General features: G+C 35.0%; 1 protein-coding gene across 3 annotated transcripts in view; it reads left to right on the plus strand.

Annotated features, from left to right (window-relative positions):
- Positions 1 to 14,718, plus strand: part of cpx (synaptic transmission protein complexin) — a 320,263-nt gene that overhangs the window by 268,228 nt on the left and 37,317 nt on the right. Inside the window, exon 1 of one of the 3 annotated variants that reach the window (XM_073077231.1) lies at positions 6,298 to 6,531. The exons of the other annotated variants lie outside the window; for them this stretch is intronic. Coding sequence (XP_072933332.1) covers positions 6,519 to 6,531 — 13 coding nt within the window. The 5' untranslated portion in view covers positions 6,298 to 6,518. Of the gene's footprint in view, positions 1 to 6,297; positions 6,532 to 14,718 lie in introns of those variants that run through there. 3 annotated transcript variants of the gene reach the window in all.

The raw sequence follows: 14,718 nt of genomic DNA on the forward strand, positions 1-14,718 counted from the left end.
CGGCTACGAGGGGACAGCGGCAGTTAGAGTACGTATTTACCCCGACAAGTGCTACGCGGTGCTACGCCGTAACCTTATACCTACGCCGTAGGGCTGAACTCCGACAGTTTCTTTTAAGATTTCTATTTGAGTGAATTGAATGGAATTTGATCTTAGGAAACTTTTCACGATATATAAAACGCATTTTTATTTTTTATTATTGAATATTCACTTACTTATTTTCCAAAGGTATAGATGTATGAAGCAACATAAGTTTAGTCTCCTAATAATAAATAGAATATGTTTATTCACGCTGTCCCTTTGTAGATGTAACAATGAATTAAGTTTTTGGAAGATATTTCTATGAAGCATTTCTACTCAAGACTCGTAGATAGTAATACGATTTATTCAGGACTCTACTCCTTATTTGAGGAATATTCTCGATTCGTATTTATTTAGTTTCATATCACTTCACCCCTATTTCTGTTCAATAACTGCAGTGTTAAACGCTGCTGTTTTCTGGTTTGAAGAGTACATAGTTATCCGGAGGCATAGTTATCCGGCACGTTCCAACTTAGTCTTCAGGGATAGGAATGCATCTATGACCGACCTCAATCTTATCTGGAGTTTATTACAGATAGACTGCATTACCATTGGCTTATTTTCATTTATAAAAAATATTATAAACACATATATGTACAAATAAATTGTATTTATGTAATTGTAAAGCAGTTGAAATCACAAACACCCCTGAGCAGCCCCTCCGCGGCGAACATCAAATGAATTGTAAATGAAATCAGTGGTGAGTGGCCGCGGTTTATCGTTCTACCCCGATGCCTCTAGTGCCATCTTTGTAATGCTAGACACTCTGTAGATAGCGCACAGAGATGGAAAGAAGTCTAGTGAAATGTTACCTGGCCGATGATTTTTGCCTAATTATAGCAGTGTTAAACGCTGTTGTATTTTGATTTGACAGTTGTGATTAGGGCCAAATTGCAGCAATGTAAAGCGCTGATTTGGGTTGGAGGGATGTGGTAAGGGAGACGTACTGTCTGAGATACCAGTTTAGTCCTTAAGGGTCCTATATATATTTGAAGGCGTTTGAAAAAGTAAAAAAAAAACACATTTATTTTTTATTTTTCCTATACCATATTTTTTAACATCTATCGTCATTATCGTGGACAAGTTTAGATTCCATAATTATATTTTCTATATATGTTTTATAACATTTTACAAATGAACTAGATAATAGCATATGACAGGACATAAACTAGAATTTAAACTAGTCAGACTTTCTGTCGTAAAAGTATATAGGCCGTGAAATAGTACCTCAGACCTGAAACATTCGTTATTTAGAATGTACTCTATTCCAATTGCCTTTACCTCCGTCTTAGATATTCGAGAAAATATAAGTTTAAAAAAAATTGGTCAAGTGTAAGTCGACCTCGTACACAGAGGGTTCCGTACCACCAATTTTCATGTATTATGTTATTTTTAGTATTTTTAATTACTGCCTTAGTATTTTTAATTGTTGCCGTAAATTACTTGATATTTTTAAATGTTGCCGCCAATTACTCGATATTTTTAATTGTTACCGTAAAAGTAAATACATTGAGAAAATTTGAACTGTATCTTATGCGGTTCTATAGATAAAGCAAAAAACATCGAAAAATAGCGGTTTCGTGTATGCCGACCCCCATATATATTTTTTTTATTTCTAGTATTTGTTGTTATAATGATGGTTGTATAATCCGTATGTATATACTCTGTAAAAATTTCAAGTATCTATTACGGTTCCAGAGATAGAACCCCATGGAAGGCTGAGACACAGCAGAGGCTTAGTAATAGAGTTACGTTTTTACCTTTTGGCTACGGAACCCTAAAAACTTGGCCATATCTTAAGTATTACAATCACGTTGCCCAAAGCCTACCCTTTGTTGAAATCACTTATACCCCTACATTACTATGTGAATCTGAGTAACGAATGTGACAGCATATACATTTTAGAGTAAGTGTGAGGGGGACAGTTATATTTTTATATTTCAGCGTTGAAAGGACAATTTGCGCTCATAGAATACGGAGAGCATAAAAGGTTTCTACTTTTATTTTTATAGTAATGCCCAGTTACTTTACGCGACTTATTGGGTGTGCAATTCAAGTGGTATGGAGTGTACGCGTAACTTTTGCAAAATCATTTCTTCAGAAGGCTCCGACGGTCTACTACTTAAAGTCTTTGCATAATAGAGTGAAATGCATGTTCTTCCATAATATACTTGATTTTACTTATCTTTTTTTGGCTAACTAGACATATAAATGACGGTTTAGAATTCCGTACATCCTAATTATAAAACGGAACTTTTACGGATCATGAGTTTGTCTGTCTGTTCGTCTGTCATACCTAATGTTCTCCGAATTAATTGGTGGACATATGATTTTCTGTGTGTCTGAGACGAAAGTATGACGCAAATAAAACATTTTTTTAATGTTGGGTTTACGTTTAAGTTACAAATTAAAAAAATATATCAAAAAGTTATGTGTGACACGAAAGGTCTTGAAAGATAGCAAGTATAAAGAACTAAATCATTCAAAAACACCGTGACCTGAGATTATATACATTCTTATACCACAGTTATTTAGACATGTACCCACCCAAAACCTTGATACTATAGTAACGAATTGTATCATTATAAATATCGATCATGATATGTATAGTAATATTAAATATTTTAAAGATGAAATAATAACATTTTCAGGTGCTATTCTTTTCATAAACTTTTGAGAATGAAATCCATACTCTGGCGAAGCTTACAACGCAAAAAAATAAGAGTATTAACAGATAGAGAATATTTATTCTAATGCAAATCGAAGCTCTTAAGACGATTTTCCCAGCGGCCGCCTTTCCGACATATTTCATTTCCTTCACATCCTATAAATAGACCGCGAAAGCCTTCGAAGAATTGGAGAAATTTAACTGATCCAACCCATACGATATGCGGTGGTAAATTAGAATTCATTGCGTGTTTGTAGTTTACTGACTATGTGTGTGTGACTAAGTCTTAATAGAAAAGTTAATCAAATTATAACAAAAGAGTTGCTTCATGCAATCTGGGTTTTATATAACATACATAGATTAGTAAAGATACTTCGCCGCCTTGAAATTGATTGAAGCCGCAAATGGCTTATTATAGTAAGTTCTTTTTTTGAATTATTGACAAAAAAAAACATTTTTAGAGAAAATTTACGAATAAATAACTAATACTGCGTAATTTACATGATAAATAAATAATTTATAATAGTAATTTCAAATATTTTAGGGACATTTTAGCACGGAGACGTGGCAAAACTTTTTTACGCAACTATTTCAATTCTCAAAACTAGGTACATTTTCTTGTTAGGAGTGAGTAATCTTTACTAATCTATGATAACATATGAATATATTAAATTGAATAATTGAATGAATTGAATTTTTTGGGGGACGTAATCTCTTGTTGTATGTAAATTTCAATGTATGTATAATGTGTAATATATTGACTAAATAGTTATATAAAATCCCCGACTATCTATAAATATGTCATTTCGTAACATTTCGTGACATTTCGTATATATGTCTTAATACTGATGTTGTTACGCAGAAAAGGGTGTGGCGGTGGTGCCTTTAAAATCAAAGAACAAAGGGTTCTAGGTGTTAGAACCCTACTTTTCCGAGGCGTCCCAGCTTAGTCCCCAGGAGTAGCAGCTTATTTATATCCGATCTCAGTTAGGAATCTCATCTTATCTGGAATTGATTACAGATGCCCAATTGCCCATGAGCGGCAGTAGCCAAGTAGTTATATTACAAAAAAAAAATATTTTGCCATTAACTTTTGAACCAAAAACTAAAAATAAATTAAACGCTTTGAACTAAAAATATATTAAACGCTCAATTACCAGTAAATAATAATTACAAATTGTCCCTATGCTTCCGGTAATCGCATGACGGGAATTAGAATTCAGTGCGCGCACCGATGCGGGAATAAATTCCCCACTATCGCATATTGTGTTAGGTTGCGCTTAATTTGAATATTATATTAAATACCGCACTTGCCAGCTGATGATGCAAGAACTTGTACTTGGCATTTGTTTTGTTGGTTGGTTTTTCATCTTAAAACTGCGTATGAATAAGAATATTGACTGTACGAGTATATGAAAAGGTGTTGGGTGTACGAATAAGAAAATGTGGTAATAATAGAGATTTAGAATTGTTTCGGTATGATATCTATGTTATTCGTCGTAAAACCTCTTATGATTAGTCTCTGGAGACATCATGGCTATACCTATTTCTGCCTTTTTTTATATATAAGAGCAGCAGACAAGCATCCAGTCCACCTGATAGTAAGTGGCTACTGCCGCCCATGGACATCTGTAATCAACCTCAGGTAGGATTAGATATTCCTACCTGAGGACGGCCACTGATGCGCCGCTACCCCTGAGGACTAAACTGTAACGCCTCGAAAAAGTATGTCTCCCTTACCACACCCTTCAAAACGGAACACCGCAGCGCCTAACACTGCTGTTATTAGGCAGAAATAAGTAAGGCGGTGGTGCCGCCGGAGTAGAACCACAAAGGGTTCTACAACCTTCGAATAATAGCAATAGTATTAAACGCTCATTTGTTTTAATTACAAGGGTGTGGTAAGAAAGACATACATATCCAAGGAGTTCCAATCTAGTCCTCAAAAATAGTAACAGATCCGACTTCAGATAATAATCTAATCTTGTCTTATCTACGGTTGATTACAGAAAACCATAGATGACAGGACCTTACCATAAAGTGAATTATAACCACTACGTATTTCTATATTATAATAGCAATATTAAGAGTAATTCTGTTCTGGTTTAACTGGTGTAGTAAGGGATAAAACAGCCCTCAGAGATAATAACTTAAGATATAATATATTATATCAAGCAGACCTACGATACCATGAACAGCAGTAGATAGTTACTACAGCATAATTCATAATTTTGTCTGCCTTTTGTTTCTACTACAAAATTACGTAACAAGATGGTTACCATTCTAACCAACTTACTGTAGAGAATTTTACTGTCAATCTCTCTGAACCTTAATTAAAAAGTGACCCATCGATTCTGAACAAAAGAAATACATAAAATCAACTACATGCAATGTAACGAATGAAGTAGATTACATTTACATTACAAAGTGCAAACACTTTGCAGTTTACATTTTGTGAAATAGAACAGAAATCTCTAAATAAACATGAAAGTTACACTTTGTGGAGTACTCGTTAATTAAATAAACTATTGTTCTGGCATGCTTTATTAAAATTAGAATTTCAGGTTCTGTTTGTAGGAACTAGACGAGTTAGTTAAGGGAGAAATAAAATTAAGTTGTATATTATATGTGAAATAAGTATTTAATAGTAAAGGTTTTGCAATCTACTGAATTGGAAGTGGACACTGCTACCCATGGATATTCTTAATCAACCCCAGATATAACTGAATTCCTACCTCAAATCGGTCTCAAAGTTGTTACCCCAGAAAACTAAAACCCTTCAATAGGTCCCTTCCTTCCCACACCCTTCAAAGCAGAACACAGCCTCGAACTACACTTTTTATAAGGCCGAAATAGGTGTGATAATGTTATTACATCCGTTGAATAACAATGATTTCTATCTCTTTTAAGATTTAAATAAACATGGATTGTTTTCATGACTGAATTATTCATTCCATTTTAAAAATGAAGTGATTTTACCAATTTCCATTTGACTTCCCAATGAATTCTTAAGCCATTTCCCACATTGCAATCGGCCCCAATACGGCATCGCCCCGTCAAATGCAAGGTATAATAGTAAATTACTTAATGCATCGACCTATAAAAGATTTAACACACTCACACAGCGACACGGCCACGCCCATCCACTACGGACTCTTTGTTCTAACGCAACACATGCGCAAAACGACCCACTCCCATGTACGTGTTAGGGGGAAGAAATATACCAGCAATTTTTCTCACTTACTCCTTTATTTATCGTTCCTTGTATCACCGATGGAATCTTGAAGGCTTTTATCTATAAAAATTACGCCGACCAAGTGGCTGGAGGCCCAATTTTCCTAGTTCACAGCTACAAAGCATTACCGAAACGACAATTACAATTATGCGCTCAAATTGACGGCCAACTTTCCTTCCCCATTACAGATTGACAATGGTGGAGCCATTTTACTTTGCACCCACTTAACTCGAGTGTGTGGGTGCGCTGTCGGCACGCGCGCCGCTGTGTGCGTGCCACTGCATAAATAGGGTCGCGCCGCCCGCCTAGAAGTATTCGCCTTCCGTCAGCCGCGGCGGGAGGTCGTCCGCAGCCATGCTGTGCCGAACAGACACACTCTGCTAGCAACTAAATATACGTATCATGTATTTTCTATAGTAAATTGGTGCTCAAGCTCATAAGAGTCATATTTTTATATTTCAAAGTTGTTATGTCATATTGTTGTTAGGCTAGGTATATTATATTTTTGGAACGAGTGATTAAAGGGGCATCAAGATGAATTTCCTAGGTAAGTCATTCCAACTTTTTATTTAACTTTTGCAATACCCGTTTTTGTTTCTGCAAAACATTTTTGTAGCCTTTTATTTTATGGAGCTTACTTTTCGTTCGTTATTTTAGTTGTTTCTCTCTTGTTTTACTTTTTATATTATTTTAATCTGACGTCAAAATGAAAATATTTTTCAACGTTTTCTTTAAAAATGCTACAGTTTTTCATTATTTCCATTTGCTACGGTTTTAATGTCTTACAACTCAACGATTTTCGAAATTTCGCATCCGCAAAGAAATTAAATATCACATTTCAATTACGACTGTACCTTTGATGTTACGCTATAATATTTTCTAGGAAATTCGTTTCAATCGGTAAGGAAGGTTACAATTCTCGGTAATATAATTTCCAGTAACACACGGAATAAATATTTTATAATCGGTCCAGTGTAAAGATGTTGCATTATGTACAAGAGTAATTATGTATTGATTTACTACTCTATTGCGTATAATAATTGAGGTCAGGGCGGCGTAATGGCGTATGTAAAGTTTGTGCGTCGTATGGCGTAATACTGCGTTGTAGTCACTATATCCCAACGCTGGGCAACTTTATCCCACTAATGGAAACAGCCTCAATTGGTCAACTATATTGTTCTAATGCGGTTTTGTAGAGGAAGAGGCAATTGGGCCATCTATAGGACTTGCAACAATTTTTTAGAATAGTTACTCGATAGTAAATAGAATCTGCATTTCAATAAAACCTTGAAAGCATGGGGATTGGGCATGAAGTTAAGCCACTAACGGTCACTCTTCCATTTCGTGACCCGAGCTCGACGTTGCTTAACTTTGTAGATAGGTAAGAAATACGCAAGGCTACGTCGTAGCACCATCTACGCATATGGCTACGGCGTAGGCACTACGGCGTAGAACGGTGTACCAAAAGGGGCGAATGGTATTTCAAATACGATATATATCTACGTTGGTAAGCTTTACAACTTTGAATAAAGCTTTAAGACTAGCTTTTACGCACCGATCCGCACGCAAAGAGGAGATAAGAGAACTTTCTTTATAAAATTTAATCTTTTAAAAAATAATTCTTTCTGTTTAAATCACAAAGTACCGATATAATTCTATGAGTTATGGATCCCTGCGTCGTTCGACGCCGGAACAATCACCATCACACCTTTTTTTGCTGTATTCTTGTTTGAAGGGTGTGGTAAGAGATACACATCATTTTATATTTAGTCCTCAGGGGTAACAACGGGTCCAAATAAGAATATAGTCCAACTTGGGACTATATTCTTATCTAGGGTTGATTATGGAAATCTTTAGGTAGCATTTATCACTTACTGACCGGTGGACCATAGCAGTGATAGCCTAGTGATTAAGAAACTCTACCTCGATCGAGGGGTCCGAAGTTTACTAGGCACGCAACTCTGCATTAGCTTAAACGGTGAAGGAAAACATCGCGAGGAAAGCTACACCTGAGAGATTTATAAAAAAATCTCAAACGTATGTGAAGTCCACTAATACGCACTTGGCCAGCGCGGTGGACTATGACCTAATCCTTCTCATTCTGAGAGGAAACCCGTGCCCAGAAGTGGGACAATAATGGGTCGATGATGATGATGATGAACCAGGTCGACTACATGCTCATTTGCTGTTTCTTTGATATGATATTACATTTAATATTTCTAAGCAATATGTCTCTAAAGATGAAAAGAAAATATTCGCTCACTGGCAAGAGAACAAAAGTATTTTTTTCAATAACGGCTTTCATTTGAACGGAGTGAATGGGACCGAAAATATTTTATTGTACGGCGGTCGAATGGTTGCCAACGCTATTTTCAATAAAAATCATTCGATTGTTCGGTTTGTGCTGCGTTTTACGTGTCACTTTTTTTGAAAATCGAATAACTATTTCAACTGCAGTGTGGAAAAGGTTTTTACATAGCATCACTTGACAATTTGGATTTTCACACAGGATTTGAAATGTTACAAAAAATGTAAAAGGTAGCAAAAAAATTTAAATGTTACAAAAACTTAATTCGTTACTCTTAATGGTTCATTTTAGAGTGTAAAGCTTGAGCCATGCTTCACCACGCTGTACATATATATATTTTTCTCTACTACCTTACATTTACTATATTACGATGATTAATTACAATATTTTATTAGGGAATTAAGTAGCAAAGGACTATGTACTTCTATGTGTCTACCAGTACTAGTACGCACAACTATATGTCTAATGGTAATCATGGGCGTTGGGCATCTTAAATAACCGTAGAGAAAATATGGGAAAGAGAAAAACACGATTTTAGGTCTATTTTCAATAGTCTTGTAAAGTTTTACGAATACAATATTAACCTATATATTATAATAAAAATACCTACTCGTTATATTAAATATAGTTTCTTGGCTGCTACAAGCCAAAAAGAGTAACCAAGTCGTCGTTTCAGTTCAATGAGCTCACGCAAGAACAGAAAAGACCAAAACTTTTGACAAACGGCCAACTCTTCAAGCCAACTATCCCCCGGGTGAAATATAGCTTAAGTTACTAGCCTTTCTAAGATTGGTAAAAAGTAGCTCAGATGTATTACGACATAATAAATAATCACTTTTGCAATACCTACAACTTTTTTTTAATAGGATATCGCTGTTCTGTGTGATATATAGCCCAAGTTACTACCACCTAAAAATTGGTAATAAGTAGCTCAGATGTAGTAAGACGTATTAAATAATTACTTTTAGACTACCAAATTTTGTTACTTAGTTTTCCTATTGTGCAAAATATAGGTCTTATATGTGTACTATGTAATACCTATTCTATTTTCTCGATGCGTTTAGCGATTATTATGCCGACGGAACCAGGTTCGATCCTCGGCAAGTAATCTGAATCTTTATTTTGCACAAGGTTGTATTCTTTTCTACGTGTCCATGGTATAAGTCAATAAAATCAAAAACAATCTGTAAGCCGCCGTAGGCTTTTTAAAAATTACCTGAATCCTGCCTTACAAATGAGGCGTGATCTGTAATCGGGTTCAGATAAAACCTCAGTTTTATATCGAGTCAATCTTTTCAATATATCGCTACTTCTACTCTAAATACTACTTCAATATACAAAAATCTACACTTTGTCTCATATGATGGCATCAGGAAATCCCGGGCGTTGTGATAGTCAGCCCCCTGTATTTCCGCTCCGTATTAAAAATACGCCTAAAAACCTTTGTTCAGTTTGAACTCGAACCGCGACGCTCCAAGGCTAGGCTCTCTGGCGGCGTGCCAACTAGGTCTCCAGCACTAAATTTATATGGGAAGCGATAATAGGTTAAATGTACCGAACAGGGTTTAAACCTAGGGCTAGTATTAAATAGGGCAAGTTTATACCTTGTTATGTAATTCGAGTGTTTGTAGTTAAAGGATTTGATGCCAAGTTTAAAATTTGGCATTTGTTTTATTAAGGTTTTTTTTACTGCCAGTTCTAGATTCAATTCTCGGTCAGACATATAATCTATATAATGATGAATGTAGATTTCTGAGTCTGGGTGTATTCGTCGTTGTATGTGTCCGCACACATGACACAAAAAAAATCTAGAATTTGGCTATGAGTATATAAAGCGATACTTGTACTTCTTACTTTATGGCTGTAATGAAATACTTAAATTACTGTTCAATTATATCAATCTTGGCTTATTACAAAAGTCCATAGGCAACAGTGACTTATAAACAGTTGGACTGAATTCTTCGTTTTTTAATTTAGTTTCTAAAAATCTAATTTTATTAACTACCACCACAATTTTATCGTACTTCAATTAACTTATATTAAAATCATTTTAATGAAATGCATTGAATTTGATAAAACGTAGTCAAAGCCACCGAATTCCATATTTATAAAAAAAAACTATTAGGGATCCTAAAATATATAAGAGGGCTAAGTTGGCACGCCTTATCTACTGAGACTCATTGATACATGCCTTTAAAAATACGGAGTTTTCATACTCATATAAGGCAATGGTATCCCAATAATTAACCACAAAAACTCTTACCATAAATTAAACTGTGTAAAAAATGTTGCGAAAGTTTTCAAAATATTTAAAATTCTGACGCATTGAACTTTAAAATTCTTGCACGGAATATATGATGCTCCTGTAAAAAGCGGAAATAGAGCCTTCTACTGCATTGCTGTAGTCTGAAGTGAAGAGCAAATAGACCGGGAGGCTGCGACGCTAGGGAGGCAGTCATCGAAAAGTAGTCATTTTTATAATTTTAAATACTTTAATACGAGTGTTTGAGCCTTAATTGTATAAGTACCTTAAAACCATTCTAAACGTTAAACTGTTTTTACAGTTTAAACACTTACGAGTATATTTAGACTATGTACTAAGGTTTTGCTTACAAATATAAGTGGAGGAAAAAATTAGGCACATGCATTTTTTAAAGGGCTACACATTATATATTTTGGCTTATATTTTGATTGTGCTCAAAAACTCGCACATTATTGATTTTTTATAAATCGTAAGAATTTGCCACACAAATATTCGTCATCTTACTCGTATATATAAAATTCTCGTGTCACAATGTTAGTTGCCGTACTCCTCCGAAACGGCTTTACCTATTTTCACCAAATTTTATATGCATATTCAGTAGGTCTGAGAATCGGCTACTATCTATTTTTCATACCCCTAAGTGATAAGGGTTGTTCACCCTTAACATTTTTTATTTATATGGCAACACAATGTTTGCCGGGTCAGCTAGTAAATTATAATTATATTTAAAGGGATTATAATTACTCGTATGTCAAAATATCTCCACAAATATTGTAAGAAACAGATGATAATCGAAATAATATAGTCAGATCTTAGACTATCGCCAGTAAATCACACATAACAACCCACTCAAAACTCCAGACTAAACTATTTCACACAAGGCGTCCTTTCTGTTCCAACCTTTCTTTGTACCTCGAAATCTCAGAACAAACTTTTTAACGAAGAACAAAGACATTCCGTCTCCCTCTATCCTATAGCGTTAGATAGAGATAGGTATACAGAATAAGCGTACTGACCAAATAAACTACAGCGGTTTGCTTTTAGCGAACCGGTTCAAAGCGGATTATTCCGGACAAGTATTAAATATATACTTAGAGTACTTGAGTGGTTCATATTCCTTCCCCATTATTAACTCCCCTCTTCAATGGAGACAATCTTGACTTATGTTTGAACGTGAAAGAACTGGCTCGTAATAAAATGGCGGTGCTTTTAACGTTGTACGGGAAATTATTTCTGAGTTCTTTGGTTTAGATTGTCACTTTAACAATTTTTCTTTTTACGTAGAGCCTTATTATTTTAAACGGCTATCACCCATGGATATTGGTGATCGATAATCAACCTTCGGTAAAATTAGAGTCCTATCTGATGTTGGCCACAGATGCGTCGCTATCCCTGAAGACTAAGCTGGAACGCCTCGGAACAGTATGTCTCCCTTACCACACCCTTCAACCGAAACACAACATCGCTTAACACTGCTGTTATTAGGCAGAAATAGGTGAAGCGCCGCCGGTGTCGATTCACAAAGGGTTCTACCACCTTTACGTTTATAACCTACTAATCCATTCCCATATATTATTATTATACTTGCTTCCACTAACGAATACTTCTACTACTTTACAACATTTTACTCTTCACTTATCGTCATCAACCCATTACTGTCCCACTGCTGGGCACGGGTCTCCTCTCAGAATGAGAAGCATTAGGCCATAGTCCACCGCGCTGGCCAAGTGCGTAGTAGACTTCACATGCCTTTGAGATTTTTTATATAAATCTCTCAGGTATGCGTTTCCTCGCGATATTCCTTTACCGTTTTAAGCAAGTGATAATTAACTTCTAATACTTCACTTATAAACATTCGAAATATATCAATATTAATTGTACTACCCCCGAAATAAATTCGACATTAACTAGAATCGCGTTAAGCCGTGAATGACAGTACGAAATAATTAATCGGATTTATGACTCTCAACAAACATAGCAATCCAATTAAATTGAATTTCAATTAGGCGATAAACAATATTGTCGTCGTTAAATTGAATTGAGTGGTTTTAGATAATCGTGTCAAATCGTGCGAGATTATTTTGTGAGTAATACTGATTTCAAGTGTAGTATCGGGCCTAGAAGAGCGTCACTCAGTAATTTCAAAAATTCAGATGAACGTAAAAATAATTTATTAAATAAATAATTATGCGAAGATCGTAGAAACCCTCTGTGGTTCGACTCCGGCGGCACTACCGCCACACCTATTTCTACCTAATAGCAGCAGCGTTAAACGTTGCTCTGTTCTGTATTGAAGGGTCTCATAAGGGAGACACACTCGTACTTTTCTGAGGCATTCCATCTCAGTCATCAGGGTTAGTGACACATCTATTGCTGATCTCAGATAGGACCTTAATTTTATCTGTTGATTACTAATCCTATCTGGGGTTGATTATAGATGTCCATAAGCCGCAGTAGCAACTTACCCTCCTCTACGTGCTCGTTAGCTTCTTTTATAACACAAAAAGAATACAAAAACAAAAAAGCGCTTTTTAAATAATATACCGTAAAAACTAAACTTTAGCTACCTAACGTTACAAAGAGATTCCTTTACACATTCTTTAGTAGGCAACACGGGGTTTTCAGTGAAAAATTCATATTTTAATTTCAGTAACGTAAGTACAAAGAACGAAGCACACGTTCTTTGAAGGGCTGTAATTATTACGAGTGCTCTACTTTTTAGGGCAAATTATTTTCTAATTTGAAATATTTTTGAACTTTCTTTCGATTGTAGTAAGGTGTGTGACTAGTCTAGTTTTATCTGGTGGTCCAGAATATAAAATTCGGATAGTTATATACGGAGAGGTAATAGAAAAAAAAAGAGTACAGTTCGACTGTGAAGGTACCACCGTCACCCCTATTTTCGTTCTGAAGCAGTTCTTGTGTTTTAGTGAAGAATTTTGATGTCCGCTGATATAAGTCAACTTTTTATTCCTTTTTTAAATGATTAGATTAAACGACTACTATTATAAAGTAATAAATACTGACAACTTAAGGTAGGTTTTTTAGAAACACATAAGCTAAATAAATTTTTTCCACTAGTCACCTATTTAATTCTGTATGAACCCCAATATTTCTAAAGATTAATTAGTACATTAAAACGATCTTTAATAACTTAACAAAATAATTAAAACATTCAATTACTATAATTAAAAACAATTGCAAAACTCATAAATCTATACAAATATTCCCCGAGTGTGCATGTGGACATTATGATGACACACAGAGACATACACACAGTTACATAGTTAGAAAAAAAAATTAAACAAGGTTTAATTAAAATATTCACAATATGTGTTTTTGTCTGCCTTTTCTGTATTGAGGTATAAAGGTACCATAAGGTACCATAAGGGACTCCACCTTAATAATTTACCCCATTTACCCTACTTTGTAAGTGTTCGACAAAGAAGGTTCACACGCGTGCTCAGCGCTTAAGCCTTGCAATTACCTGCACGAGTACTCTTCTTCAGGTAGTTTCAATAGTTTTAGAATTGCTACCAACTTGCTCCACTGAAACTAGGCCTTTATGTTCAAGGGAAATAGTTTATAGGGCTCCGTGCCTTTAGATAAAAATGGAACACTATTACTAAGCCTCAGCTTTCTGTCCGTCTGTCACAGGGCAATATCTTTGGAACTATAATAATAAGAATATATAATTGAAAATGTTACACATGATTTGTGGTATGGCATGGCGTTTTTAACAGCTTTTCAAATTTTCTATTTCTTTGGTCACTATAGCATCAAATACCAAAATAACCAACCACAATAATCCAAATAAGAAAACTTAAAAATAACGGGAGGTTCCCATACAAAAAACCGATAATTTTGATGTTTGTATCCGGCCGGGGAGGGTAATGATTTTCGGTTTATTAATAAAGTTTATTACTCATAATATTATTTCACATTTTCCTAAATTTAGAATCCGAGATTTAAGATAAATATAATTTTATTTAAGATAAGAGAATTTAAGATAAATATATTTTATGTCAAGACAGACAATTTAAAAAAGTGGTCGCCATAAAAATACATTTACGCAGCCTAACCAAGCAAGGCTTCGCAGAGCAATAACAATAAATCGAGTTCGAAATAGTTGGTACAACGTAATTGTACCGATTTGCATATCC

Source organism: Epargyreus clarus, unplaced genomic scaffold (assembly GCF_041222505.1).
Source record: "Epargyreus clarus isolate Ecla_fem2 unplaced genomic scaffold, WU_Ecla_fem_2.2 ptg000002l, whole genome shotgun sequence".
NCBI lineage: Eukaryota > Metazoa > Arthropoda > Insecta > Lepidoptera > Hesperiidae > Epargyreus > Epargyreus clarus.